This window comes from Paracoccidioides lutzii (genome assembly GCF_000150705.2).
Source record: "Paracoccidioides lutzii Pb01 unplaced genomic scaffold supercont2.1, whole genome shotgun sequence".
Classification (NCBI taxonomy): Eukaryota; Fungi; Ascomycota; class Eurotiomycetes; order Onygenales; family Ajellomycetaceae; genus Paracoccidioides; species Paracoccidioides lutzii.
This window is the reverse complement of record NW_015440947.1, coordinates 1,235,790-1,250,478: the sequence shown is the minus strand read 5'-3', so window position 1 is coordinate 1,250,478 and position 14,689 is coordinate 1,235,790. Positions and strand designations below refer to the sequence as shown.

The 14,689-nt window shown below is 44.3% G+C and overlaps 2 protein-coding genes across 2 annotated transcripts; one reads left to right on the top strand and one right to left on the bottom strand.

The window, feature by feature from the left end:
* Window positions 1–689: 689 nt before the first annotated feature.
* PAAG_00310 (glycerol-3-phosphate dehydrogenase) lies at window positions 690–3,000 on the bottom strand (the record flags this gene model as incomplete). The annotated part of the gene is made up of 4 exons (XM_002797725.2): window positions 690–724; window positions 779–2,095; window positions 2,167–2,426; window positions 2,492–3,000. The coding sequence occupies 4 exons, from the start codon at window positions 2,998–3,000 to the stop codon at window positions 690–692; spliced, it is 2,121 nt and encodes a 706-aa protein (XP_002797771.1).
* A 176-nt stretch (window positions 3,001–3,176) lies between these two features.
* Window positions 3,177–3,606, top strand: PAAG_11086 (hypothetical protein; the record flags this gene model as incomplete). Its single annotated transcript, XM_015846794.1, has 3 exons — window positions 3,177–3,205; window positions 3,286–3,325; window positions 3,406–3,606. 3 exons carry the CDS (start codon window positions 3,177–3,179, stop codon window positions 3,604–3,606), a joined length of 270 nt encoding a protein of 89 aa, XP_015703598.1.
* Window positions 3,607–14,689: the final 11,083 nt, after the last annotated feature.

The following is a 14,689-nucleotide window of genomic DNA, read 5'->3' as shown; positions in this document are numbered from 1 at the left end:
GGGAAACTAGTATGATTCGGTATGTAGAGATACATATGGAAACCCACGGGTTGACAAGAAGTCAGGCTCTTACCATGACTCAATAAATGCTTCCAAGCCCAGAGAAAATATTAACCGACAAAAGGTCATACACGCCCATATTAACTACCCAATGTTTATGATATAATAACATAATTGCATGGGGATGAATGCAACAGAGCAATGTTGACAGTTTGATGCCCTGTGTCTGGGAGGAGGTTGGGTTGATATTTTCGCTGGAACGAAATGCAACCAACCTAAGCAAAGTCACCTATCTCAATCAAGCCACCAACGGATGGTCGCTTTTTCCGAGTAACACAATCAAGAAAACAGGAGTGAAAGTTTTATTGGAAGTAGCAGAGTCTAGATGCTCTTTCGTATTTGTTGTTATCTACTAGATATGCAGTTAATCATGAGACATTTCAATCAAACCTATGTGACAATTGAAGCATTAAGAGGACAATAAGGGACGAACGTAACGAAACCTCCTATCGATGATATCTGCTAAATATTTCCCTAACCAATTTCTCAAATGAATCATGCTCACTGTCGCAAGAAAAAAGTTGTAATAAGGAGAGAAAAAAAAAAGGTCTGAAAAAACATTTCACCAATGGGAAAGTGTCTCATGTACGGAGAGGGTAAGAATTTTTACCACTGCTTGGAGTGGGCCTCTAAGCAGGGGGACTGGGAAAGTCTGTAGGCCCTTCTGTAACAACAGTTAGTAAACGAAGGGAAAATGTATGAAAACTAGAAATCTTACCATGTCTCGTGTAGAGCTTCCGTTCAACTTCATCGAATTTTGCCTTTCCACTTTCAACATCTTCTCGCGTAATACCCAGACGAGACTTAGGGAGCCCCATCGACAACAAGAATTTTACTGTTTCGGTCCATTCAACATTTTTCCGCTTGCTATCCCAGTTCAGCTCCTCTGCCATGAGGTCAATAATGGTTGGGAGAGCTTCAAGAGAAGCTTGTGCGTTTAAGAATGCCAGTCTAGTCCTCCGTGCCAAAACGTCCACTGCTGTTTGTGCATATTCAACCCGGGTAGCATAACGGACCTCTCCATCGATAAATGGGTATGGCGACGAAATGCGGATTCCACGCACTGGGAATCGAGTATTTGTGGGCGATGACATGGCAGCGACCTCCCACGCGCGATCACCGTAAGCCTGGGCGATATATTTAGCAACGTCTGTTGCTAATCCGAAGTATTGGATGAGGTTAATGAAGAGAGTTTTCGAATAGCCATGAGCGCCAACCAAGCGAATCTGATGGGTCTGGCAAGAACCGTCAAGGGCAGCTCCGTCATCAAAAAGGCCTCTTCCGCTAATGTCTGGAACCTTTTTGTTGGGCCATGGTTGTAAATGGAACACTTTGATAGCTTCGTCAACAGCTTCCTCGGCCATTTGGCGATAGGTTGTCCACTTCCCACCAGCACAGGTCAGAAGACCAGATTTGGACACTGTTATGAGGTGATTGCGAACCAGAGACTCTGTATTCTTAGCTGCGGGGTCTCGCACGAGAGGCCGGATTCCAGACCATGCTGCAAGAACGTCTCCACGTCTCACATTGATGTCCGGGGCAAGATATCCCCGAATTTCATTTAGAATCCAGTTTATGTCAGATTCAGACGGTATTGGTTGGGGAGAGATTGCAGAGGGGCTATCAGTTGTTCCTGCAATTGTGTTTCCCTGCCATGGAAGAAAGAAAATGACACGCCCGTCTGAGGTTGCAGGGTCGATGAGACCCATCTTAGCAGGGCTATAGTATCCCGGGAGAACAACATGAACTCCAGAGCTTGGAGCAACTATGTCCATCGCACTTTGATCATCCATCTTCCTAATGGAATCTGTGAATGGACCTGTGGCATTGATTATCCCCTTAGCCCTGACGGTTACTTCTTTCGCATCGTGTCCGCTTTTCCCTGGAATCAAGTCTTTGGCAATTGCTCCACTGAGCTTTCCTGACTCATCCTTAGTTAGTCCTGTTACTTCCATGTGGTTCACAACAGTAGCACCATATAGAGCAGCGGTTACTGCCAGGGAAACATTCATTCGAGAATCGTTGTGAGCACCATCTAGTATATGCATTAGTTTCGTTTAAACAAGAAGCGCTTCCGATCTTGGTTGTGATATGATCAAGCTTTACCATAGTAAACCAAAGCTCCGACAAGGTTATCCTTTTTCAACATAGGGAAAGCATCCAGAGCTTTGCTTTTGTTGAGGAAGTAAGAACTCTCAATACCCTCAGATCCAGCAAGTAGATCATAGAATTTAGTTCCGGCCCAGAAATACGGTAATTGCCGCCACTTTTGCACTGGGAGCATAATTGGGAGCCACATTGAGAGATGAGGGGCAGTATGGAGGAAATACTTGCGTTCCCGTAGGGCTTCTTTAACGAGAGCATATCTGCAAAGGAAGATCAGCAAGCACAATTCCCATCAACGACGGGGAAAAAGACCCTCTCGACGTACTGATTGTAGTCCAATTGCCAAACTGCTTTTTCCAGATAACGAACACCGCCGTGGACTAATTTCGTACTCTTGCTACTCGTTCCAGCACTGAAATCGTCACGCTCAATTAGAGCTACCTTTAAACCACGCGAAGCGGCATCCAGAGCTATGCCAGAGCCAGTTGCCCCGCCCCCAATGACAAGTAAATCGTAAGGCTCGTTTTCATCTGGTGCGTTGGAGCTCTGGGAGCTTGAATATTTTGCCCATTCTCCAGAAAGCAACTTTGTGGCGTTTGTCTGTGAACTTCGTTTCAAGTCCTGAATCTGTTCAACGCGACTTTTGACATGTGGAAAACTCGGGGGTACTAGCTGTCCTCCATCACTATAGGATGGTGGTGGGACCGCCGCTGGGTCTGACCCGGGTAGATTGCGTGGTCGGTATGAAAAATATAGGATACCTCCTCCTCCGGCTACAACAGCAATTGTATAAAATAGTGGCTTCAGGATCCGGCGTGACCGTGGACTAATCATGATCTGGCAAATTCAAGAGGTAACGGCTTTGATAAACCGATATACCGCAGATCGATTTGCACACAATAAAAGAGGAAATCTAGAATTGAACTGGGTAAACACCAGAGTAAGTAGACATACACTTTACGCCAAGCCAGGAGATGATACATCAATAACCCACTCTCAGCGTATATACCATGCAGATATCAAGGGCTGCTGGAAATAGGTGGGTGTTATAAATAGAAGTTGCTATCAGAAGAAGCATACATGAGCTGCAGGAAAGCAGACTAAAACCCCACCCCCCAGTGTAGCTGTGGAATTGAGGGGACCTGGGGACTTCAAGGCGGTAAATGAGAGAGGATGTTAAAGGAGGCAGTTAACTAACTGGTTAAATCAAGTCTGGATATTAGTTACTGAAATTCAAAGACAAAACCAGGTGGTGACGATGACAATTATGGAGCGGCAAACTCACCCACCGCTTACGGGAGCTATCTTGGTGTTCCGTTGACGGTTGACTCTGTCATCATTAACCTTGGAGTGACGCCAAAGGTGGGTGCAAAGGCGGTTCGTTCCTCGGTTACCAAGGAGTCCGCAGCAGCCAGCCCTACGTCCGCCATTGTCGCCTAGCTAACCAATCAATCACCATTCGAAGAGCGCTCTCTAGCCGCGCGCGACTTGGTATAAGCAACGTTGGACGAAAATATATTCCACAATTCTCCACACAACTCTCTCTTTTCTAATCTCAAACAATCTTTGGAACCGGGTTCAATGTCCATATTGATGCCTCCGTTCAGCATTTAATTCGACATTCATCTATTGCCTCAGTCTCTACCGGTGGTTTCAAAATCATGGATGCATCAATAATTCAGTTATCCCCAGATTACCTTTCAGTTGATCAGTATTTTTGTTTCGTCAGCAGCCTCCAGTCGAGCTCTGCAAGACGCACATGCATTCGCTGGATAAGCGGTGTGTTACTGAAGGGTGATTCCTTATATGCTAGAAATTGCCCTCAGTGGTCCATGTTATCTAATGCCCGAGGGAATCCCTGATTATATGCCAATCTCACTCCGATTGATCGATCTATTCAAAAATCTTCGTTCCATCATTGTCACCCGTGCACATAGGTGATATTCCAAGGGCTGCCCCGATCCAGACAGATAAAGGCGTAACGGTATATCTTCATGCTTCATGCGAGCTGCCTGGTGCGACACTTTATCCTTCCATACCATCGACCATAGCTCTAATATACATGCCAATCTGAGGCTCATTGATAACCGGATATAAAGGGGCAGAAGGGCGAGTTTAAGCCGTCTAGGTATATACATCCTCAACATAGGATGAAGAAAGCTTCTTCTTGAAGATTAATTTCCCCCTCGCCCTTTCTCCTCGGTGTGGGAACTACTTAACGCTGTTTAAATTGACCCTATCGGATGTAGTCGATCAAGCATTTTTCTACACGGGTCGTAGAATGGTGTTGGAGTTCATGAACGAAACCATACCACTTATTCCCCGCCAGTCGCCAATCTGTATTGCTAGCTCTCGGTAAACGGGGTTGACAGATATCAACAGATTTGCGATCAAACGATCCCGGAGTATACTTTCTTTTATCAGAATAGAGTATGTGGGGAAATGATCTGGTGTGATTAAGAAGAGGCCCTGACCTTTGATGATGCAGAGAAACATAATCCGACGGGGCATGAATATGAGATGTGGAAACTATCTTGCTTTCTCCTCATTCTATCGATTCTTGGTTTCAATTGAAGCGATCTTTCTTTCAAGCTGGTCTATTGCTTCCCATGACTGAAGATTGATTTTCTCTTGGCTTTATTGAAAAGCACCGCAATTTCTTACATGTCAAGGACGTAGTAAAAAGAGCGACAACTTGGGCCCTTTAGCAATTGAGGTAACATTCCTGCTTTCCACGTACATTGGCTCTCGACTCCCTTACCCTCTGCCGGACCACAAGACCCTATGAGAGGATGCCATGAAATCAGTCCAAAGTTAAACAAGGACAAATACCGGATTCAGCCAGGCGACCACTTAGCGAAGACCTTTGGATTTATCACAGGGCCAGAGTTAAGCAACAACTCCGGGGCGCCGATCTTCCACAGGCATCACAGAGATGGCCAATTTGGAACATTTTGGGCAGTCAAGGCCATCAGCCGTCGAAAAAAGTTTTTTAAAAAAATACACCATTGGTTGACAAAGGTTTCTCGTTCTGATTGAGCTTCTCGGTTTCAACTTCTGTGGTATGTCTTGCTTTACTATTGGTCTACTAAATGATAAAGCTTTTTGCATACGTTCATGAGGATTTCCAGCTTGTACTCCGGTATCGTTTGGGGCCTGCCTGATCTTGGTTGCTGGATCTACCGAGATGGTCTGCCTGATCACACATGCATTACTTCAACTTAACCACCCACATCTACCCTGCTTTACTTCGAAGTGATAGAAAGTACTAATTTCCCCTCCCTGTTTGTCAACAAAGTCGATTACATCCCCAATTATACAGAGTCATGGGCATATTCCAGCTCATATTGGCCTACTTTGTATGCAACACCGGTACACCCCAACCTTTATTCCCCAATGTTGCTGACAGCCACGAAAAAAGAAAATCTAAATGTGAGGCCCAGCCCCAAAGTGCATACATTTTTAACCAATAACACCACATTATCCACATTTTTTTCATGTCGGAATACCACACATGGAATAAACTCCGATTGAACCAATTCCCGTAACCATGTCGGCACGCAGCGAATGGCTGACGTTTGGTGTCCGGAGAAGATAACCATTCGGACAATTTCCTGAGGCCACAAGGAGATCAGAGCATTCATAAAGGGATACTTTGCTCTTTTCAGCATATTGATTTAGACCTTTTTGTTCGCACACGGAAGCATATTCCCCCGTGTGCTGGTCATATTTAAAAGGTGTAGTTGCCATGAAGATTCAGCCTATTATTCCATATTCCAAAGCCAACGCCTGCCGTCTTCTAGAAAACGGGCCGTGCCACCAAATGTTCCCTGGATGTTGGTTTGTATCAGCTTTGAACCCAACCCAGGGAGGAATCTCCTAAGGACATGAAAGAGGAACAGTATAATAAATTCGAAGAAGGAAAAGAAAATCCTGTTTCGAATTACGGATGTAACCCCCTTTCTACATAATCAACCTCCCTTACTTTATATTCGAAAATTAGCGACTTTCCGTATTCTTTTTTTTAGTTCTTCCAATACTAACAGTTACCCGAGAACATATGCTTTCGTATCTTATTTGATAATAATCGTAATCAGGATTTCGAAAACAATAACAAAGAAGAGGTTTCAACATTGAAGCTATATCAAGTTTCAAGTCTTCCACTGCAGGCCAAGACACGGGAAGGTGATGGGCTGGAACAATTTAGTACGCGGGACGATGCATGATTCCATACATCCAATTTTGCGAAATTTTTAAACCCTGGTTTTCTGTCTTTTCTGATAAATTTCTACTCCTTGGAGGCCTTCACTTCCATGAACTACAACTCTCGAATTATACCCCAACCCCGCTGGAACTACCCTGTATATGCGAAACACAATAAACACCCATGGATCGATCCACTTTGAGCTTAGTCGATGGAAGAAAGCGACTCATTGCTGCCTTTGGACCAACCTCGAACAAAGCCCTGATCCCTTCCGTGTAAAAAGGGAGTTGCTTGCAAACCAGAACTGGGTTCCCCAATCAAGAAACTGGCAATTATTTTACAGTCTTCCTCGGGTTCCATGATTCTCACGGTTGCATCAAAAACTGACACATCCAACCATCGTGTTTTCATTCCACGACCCCAGACCTCTGCCAACTTATTCCCATGTCAAACACAAAGGAACTCGTTGAATGAGTGCCCCCTTACACTAACAGGCGGAAGTTAACTATGTAGCCAACTGCTACAATCTTCTCAGCAATTGTGCACCAGTGAAGGGTGAAGGGAGATAGAGAAGCGATCAACGATGGCGAGCCCAATGACTTGCTGGGCCTCACAGACACCGCGGGATCCATAGAAAACTCCCGAGCATCAGACACGAACGCAGACATTTGCGCTATTCGCACATATAATCAATAGTAGTCGCAATCTCCGTGACGGCGAGGCCTGGAACACTTTGCTCCAAGTCCACACACATCTTGATTTTCCGGATCATATGATTCATCACCATGAAGGAGATCAACTTTTCAACACCGCGAGAATGCTGTTGCATGTGGAGACTGACGTCCGAGCTTCGTTAAGAAAACAAACGCAACAGCCCTGAGGCCACCTAGGCTTTGTTCGATCCTCCCATCGTCGAGGGCGACGGGGGAGGAGCCCCTCACCCGGCCTCAAAGGAGACAAGTATTTGAGGACTACAAATCCAACAGCCCCATCCAATTCCCTCTTTTCACGATTGTTTCAATGATCTGTCGCTTTTTGCGCTGCCTCATCCTGCTCGGCGTTCGGAAGTGCCGTTTATTCTCCCATTGACGTTAACCGAAAAGCTTCTCCGAGTGCAAATGATATTGTTTTTTTTTAACTATATCACTGAAATCTGTGTTAAGAGATTTTAATTAAGAAATCATTATCGGGGTTAAAGTGGCAAGAACACTCCATACTCAAACAGTTATTAATTTTTAGATATCATGACTTCATCCCAGTCGTAGCCAGAGACTTGCGGAATGGCATTATGATGCCAATGTCAGCGGCATATTATTTTGATAGGGATCAAAGAAGGGCATATCGCCAGTATCACAGTGTGATTCCACAATGTCATAGCGCAATCGAGAGTATCTCAAGCATTTCTGCTTGCAAAAACAACTTGCTATGTTGGAGATTGATAGGAAGCTGAAGTCCGTCAGATTGATGAAAGACTGTTCTTGAGTCTTATGCATAGGTTATTGAATAGTTCATCTATGCTTTGTCCTGTCTTTTCTTCTTGCCATCAACTCTGCGGAATGTGAAAACATAAAATGGGTTTTGTTCAGAATCAACCAAGAAGGACACCGGTAATAATACAAGCTTCCTTGGTAGAAAATTCCACATCTGCACACGATTCTCTCCCCACATGTATATACTCCACGGAGTTCACCCTCCGCAGAAAATGGGTTTCATCATAAACCTCAAAAATACCAGTCTCCCCTAGCTTCTCCGGACCTCATAGATTATCTCTCCCACCTTCCCCGGCCCGGTTTCAGGCATGGCAATTGTACATTGCCAAGAAAAAAAAAAATTCAGGATTAACGTGATCAGCGAACACCGAGTATTTTCACACGAAGTGGTGATAGATAGCAGATGGTTTTGATTCAAGGTCTAGTCAGATCGGCGGTAGAACTATGAGGAATGAGGGTAATCATATGAACAGGAAATAATACTGCGAGGTTCCACTCGAGAATCTAGGTGGCTAGGGGGATATTGGAGAGAGTGTGAAGTGGAAGAGCATCAATATGGCATGAAAGACTGTTGTGTCGCTAAATTACTATTGGTGCTCCACTTCACCCAAGTAAATTATTCTCATGATAAGTTTTTTTGAGGTAATTAGAATTGTAGAGAAATAAAATACAGACTATAGTTCCCCACTTCTCTTGATGTCTTTTACCAGATACAGATGTGGATAAATGTTGCATCGCAACAACTTTGCAAATTGGCTATTTAATTCCGCTTGGCATCCATCCATGGGCACCCATTGACAACTTTCAGATTTCCCCATGAGCGAAGGAGTTACCTTGACCATTTCAAACACTGAAACGCCAGAATGCTCAGGGAGTTTAATGAGGTGTTCGGGTTCTGCAATATCTTTCAAGCTCTCCCATCATTCTATACATACACACATCAACTTCGATCCGCCTTTATCCCCCTTACCTACTACCCCTACCAGCTCCGCCACTTCCGAAGAAAAGAAAAACGGGGCATTCAAGATTTCGATATGCACCTAGGCACCCAATATCTAAAGCAGGAGGACATACCATTCAATAAATTATTCTCTCTGCCTGACTCTTCTTTCGTTCATCGTGCTCAATCCCACCAACTCCCGTCACTTATCACCCCGCTCATAACACAACAACCATTGATTCATCTGCACAGGGTGTAGAGAAGCACATGTAAAATTTCCCGCGTAGAGAGTATGCACTATACGTGCTATACGTCTCTGCATCCAGAGATACTTTTCTTTCGTAGTTACCAGGTGAGTCGTTGATAGATAGTCATCGGAATTGTTTATCGAGCCCGTGTAATCATCTCAATCGGAGCAAATATTTCCTGAGAAAATCTCACAAGTGCTGATGATCAATTGTTGATCATTCTTGAAACTGCAGCTACTCCGTCTAATCACTTCATCTAAGGAGATGATGGGTTCAGAGGGTTTGGTGTTGAAGATCTCGGAAAGACCGGCAAGTTTCTCCTGTAGTGACGATGATGAACGTCAGCGATGCACAAGGATTTGTCACGTATGATGATCGGATGTCAAAGAAAGAAACTTTTGATATCGTAAGATTTTTCGAGAATAATGAGAGTTGAAAGTTTCAGAGAATAATGCAATAATGCTCTCATCACATATCAATAAAATCAATAAAATAACCTTGCACCAAAGGAAAATAATCGGGATTCCAAAAGGCAAACGACACGACCTCTATGCTGAGAATAAAACTTGGTTTCCCCAAAAGTCAATAAAGCTAGACCGACAATAAGGAAGCTGGGACGTATTTGTCAAAACAATGGGATTCCCAAGTTCTTCTGCCTTGGGACTTGACTTTTGGGAATCGTCTCCCGACCGTTTCCATCGGAGCCATCCAGCTATCCGGATACCGGCTTGACTCCTCGGGGAGGCTAAGATGACATTGCGTGCCATCCCATCCCATCTAATCCTAATCACGTCACATAGTAGTTTTTTCATGTGCACGAATCCGTTTGTGTTTTTCGTTTTGAATTAAAACATGGAGATATCAGAGGAAAAGAAAGATCCCAAATGCTTCACCTAGGTAAGGAAAATGAAGAATTTTTACCAAGGCCAAAGGCCAAGGGTCATCAAACGATCTTAATCATTTCACGATTGCCCAAACCCCAATGGGCGCAGGTAGGGTGAAAAACGCAAAATGCCAAGTAAGGGGAATGGGTTCTGGTGGTGCCAGTGGTTGGTCCATGAATTCACGCCTCGTATTCTTCCCCAGAAAATCGATCTTCGTCTCTGTTAGTTCAAACTCTCTCATTAACAGAGATACGCACATTCATTCGCCGATGTGAATTTGGAGAGAAGGGAGAAACCTCAGATGGTTTGAGTTCAAAACGTCAGGAGAAGGCCAAGATCTGGGGAAGAATCAAGTGGTGGCCACATTGTCATCCGCAATTGTAATTATTTTATTTTATTTTTTTTTTTTCAATCATATTTGCTTTTGTTAGTTGTTCCCCAAAACTCAGAATCCTCCGTTCCATGCGTATCATGCATGATGCACGAAGAACCGAGGAAAATCACGAAGCCAGGGGGAAGAGTAAAAGAACTTTGATTTCCATGGTAACTAACGAAGCAGTAGTGTTGCAGAATGCCCACACCCAAAAGCCCATGCTGTCGGTAACATATGTCCGGGAGGAATGAAAAGTTAGCATCAGCCTATGTTCTTATTGACGACAATGACGGAAGAGAGTGACAGGCGGGTTTGACCCAAAATTGAGGCAATCGTTGCATTGCACCCACCGTCGAGAAATAGTGGTGGTGGAGCTACCATGCAACAGCGGAAAGATGTATCGCCGGACTGACATCCCTTCGTTTCTGTTATAACTATTTCTCTAAAGCTACTTGTTATTGTGATCATTTGTATCTGAGACAGTAGCTACACAGCTCAACCGTTCGGATCTGGGAGGGTTGACTGGTAGTTAGTTGAAACCAGAGCAGATGACGAGGATGGGTTAGACAGCCGGATCCACATTCTCGAACAAAGACTCAGACGCAAAGGTCAAATAGCAATAGATTTTGGGGATCAGCCGACTCAACTGAAGGCTCCTAAAATTCGTCAGTGATTTGTGGGGATTTTGGGCTTTGGTCTCTGGACTGGCGCCCCTGCACCGTGCACCCCACACACCCCCTTCCCGGCTTGGAGTTGAGGGATGCAATCACAGCCACCGAGGAGGAATCATGTCATAGATTGCAAGCAATGGATGGCGAAGAGGAAGAAAAGGAGACAGATACACGGCCCGACCCCAACCGTAATCCCTCCTCCTTCACTAACCAACAACACCATTCAACCCTGTCCCCATGATTTCATGGGGTTGAAACGGGACAGAGTGAGCCCTTGGGTAAGAGACTACTAAATGGCGACTGCAGGGGGGACGATAGAAAATTATTACAGGCAAACTTGGTCAAAAACACGCATCCAGGATACAAGTCTTAAGAAGTCTATATACAAGGAGGCGACTTGGCCAAAAAGAATCAATTAGGACAAGAGTTAGGCAGTTTGGTTGGATGCACAAAGGTCCAAGGATTCTCACGCCACTGTGCAGGTTTGACTGTGATACCAAGGCACATGCTGGACCCTGAAAACTCCGCGATGGAATACAATCAGTAAACTCCTATCCGGAAGACATGGGGTGTGAAATCACGGTAGCTGGAAAAAGAGTCGCTGCAACACGTAAACACCCTCTTAGAAAAGAGGGATCACCAAACCCCCTCCCCTCCCCCCCCCGACACACACACACACTCTCTCTCTCTTTTCGCAGTTGTGATTGAGTGCGCAAAGCAGATACACTAGGTTTGAATCATCTGCGTCACCAGCTCCTAGCTCCTGAGATTCTTAGTGGAATCTAAAATTGGCACAGGCAACCTAACTTGCAAATCTACGATAATTAACGTTGGCGTGTTTACTTGCGGGGTAGGTTGCTCTTCGTGACTCTTTGAGTCGTGAGGTATGGATCAGAAGCGAGAAACGGCGTCAATCTTGAGCTTGAATCAGGAAACAAACGATGGGATAAAAAAAGGGGGGGAATGGGTCAGTCGACGACAGATGATTTGTGTAGTCCATGCCGGGTTTTGAATAGTCCCATGTGGTTTAGTTCCAAAAAGAGGGTGAGAATTGGAATAAAAAACACATATTGATATGTGGTTACTGTGTACGGAGTAAGCAGCATGCCCAACATTACATAATAAGTGAAGCACAACTCAGCCCTGTCTGTGGCAACATATTACAGGTTATGGAGGATTACAACTGAATTTCCAGCTAACAGTTGTTTTATGAATTCCGAGTCGTTTTAAATCTCTGCATATGCTTGAAAATCATCAAGGCTGACATTGACATGCCTTACTTCTTCAGGCAGAAGAGTTTTGAATATGACGGCTGAGGTAGTCTCTGTAAGTTCGTAAATCTGTAGCTTGTAACAAGCGATTTCAACAAGACAACCAAATCTAATATACGTTTCTACTCCGTAAGCAAAACTGTAAGTAAACTTTTTTTCCTATAAATGTTGTCACATCGCATTTCTAACCTTAGCTGAAGAAGTGAATTTAGAAGTGAATTTTGAAGTCAAAAAACAAGCCTTGATCATTCATTACTTGAAAGAACTAGGTGTCAGCTGCAAGTTCTCAAGAAAGTGTATCAGCTGCAGAGAAGAGTGATAGGCTGGCAGCTATCTTAAGTTGAACTCTGACAGCCGAGGTAACAAGTAACCTAGGCCCCACAGAGAAGTTTATACATTTGTTGGCATTAAGAAAAGTAAAAGAAGAAAAGGAAATTTACTTTGAGTAGATCTTTTTCTGTGGGGGAAAATATCTTTCCTTTGCCTCCTTCTCCTTTTTTCGCGGTGACACATGAATAGTAAAGAAAGGGGCAGGAGAATAGCTACAGCAGGGTAGAATATAAAAGAAGGAAATGAGAGAGGGGAACAACGGAGATAAAAGAACCTTGGAAGATTCGGAGGTTTATGTCGAAAGTCATACTCTGTGCAACCTGTCAATGTGCCAATAATAAAAGAGCCTCACCGGCAATAGCTGCAAGAAGGCCGAAGAAAATGAGCTTGCAGATACTTCAGGCGCAAGCAGCTACTTTGAGCATATGGGAAATTTTGACCAAAGCAGGTATATTGAATGTCGATTTAAGGTCGCCAGTGGAGGAGAAACTTGCATACACCCGTCAAAAAGATCCATGCACGCAGGAGAGGCGAGCTACGAAGCTGCTGAGAGAGAAAGACCGATAATCTTAATCACGATGAAGTAATAGAAATAAAACCATATCGTGACGACGTAAGAGGGATGCAAAAGTCCCTTCCAATTGATCACGCTTCTTCTTGCTGTGTTGAAGCTGTCGATGCTGGAGAAAAGCCTACCATAAGATGCCAATGCAGGTATGGTTGGTGAGAAATGGAGAATATGGTCACAAACTGACATCGCACGGTGCATCGAAATTAGCTCTGAAAGCAGGCTTGCATTTTTCTGTGGTTGCCGCTGCTGCCACGATGTTTTTGCAAAAGAAAAGTTAATGGAAGGAAGCTAATCAAAAGTGCGGAGTGAGCAGCATCATCCCATAAACTTTTCATAGTTCAAGCCCAGTCAGATGTCACGAACTCCTCCTCCCCGAAGGCTTTATTTTGCTTTCTCCAACCTTGGAACTGGGTTTGCAAAAATGAATATTAGCGTTCGAGAGAAGGGTGCAAAAAGAAGAGAGAAAATCCCAACACGCATATAACCACCACTTCCTTATTGCCACTCGCTACTCTGGACCTGGGGTTTCCGCCCGCTACTGCGCCTGTTGCAGGACGCTATATTGGCCTCATTAACTACCACACACACACACACACTCTCTCTCTCTCTCTCTCTCCAAACCCATGAATGCGTAAATCAATTATCTGCTCAGTGACGCTTAATATTCAGTTTATTTCGCCTTTATTTTCCCAATCACAGACCCGTCAAGGTCCAGGACATCTGAAGCTCCTGAGACCTTGTTTCTTTGGCATTCCCATCTTAGCCCTCTCGGTCTCTTGTTGTTGCTCTGCCTGCCTGCCTGCTGCTTCTGCGGTCTGAAAGTTAACTATCTACCCAGTGGCAGCTCGGTTCAGCTTGCCTCCACTCCATGGAAGAGGCAATGTTAGGCACAGGCAGACAGACACAGGATATTGGCATTGCACTCAAAACATTGGCAAGCAGGACAGAGCGTTAGGCAGCTGAATAATAATAGCCGAGCAACAGGCAAGTTTCATGCATGGGATTTGAGGTTTACCTGAAGCTCTCATCTGATCCGGCAAAAAAAAAAAAAAAAAGGAAAACTTGTGATGAATCTCTGATTCGGCTCTAGTCGCCAGGCTAGGAGTTTTAAATAGCCAAGCGAAGAAAGAGGCATTAGTTAACTGTTAAAAATGCTCATTTTATAAAAGACTTTTCTGTTTGATTTATGTATCAACGCAAGCTTGATGCTCCCAAGAACAGCCCGGGAACCGGGAACCATCAATCCAGAGAAGTTCGGGTCTTTTTTCTTATTGCTCGTGATGTACTTTTGTATGTGGCTACATGGATACATATATGCAGTACCTACCGACTCAGAGATGGAATGGCAATTCATCGTCCAATAAGAAGCAGATCAGATATTGTTCATCATCTCCGTGTGAGATACGCGCTGTCCTAGAGCATGGATAGCCCACCGTGGAATTGAACATAATAAGAGTATTCCGTTTTATTGCTATTATTGACCAGAAGAAATAATATTCGGCATGATGCAGCGAGCCATAGGTGGCTGGAAGCGTAAATAA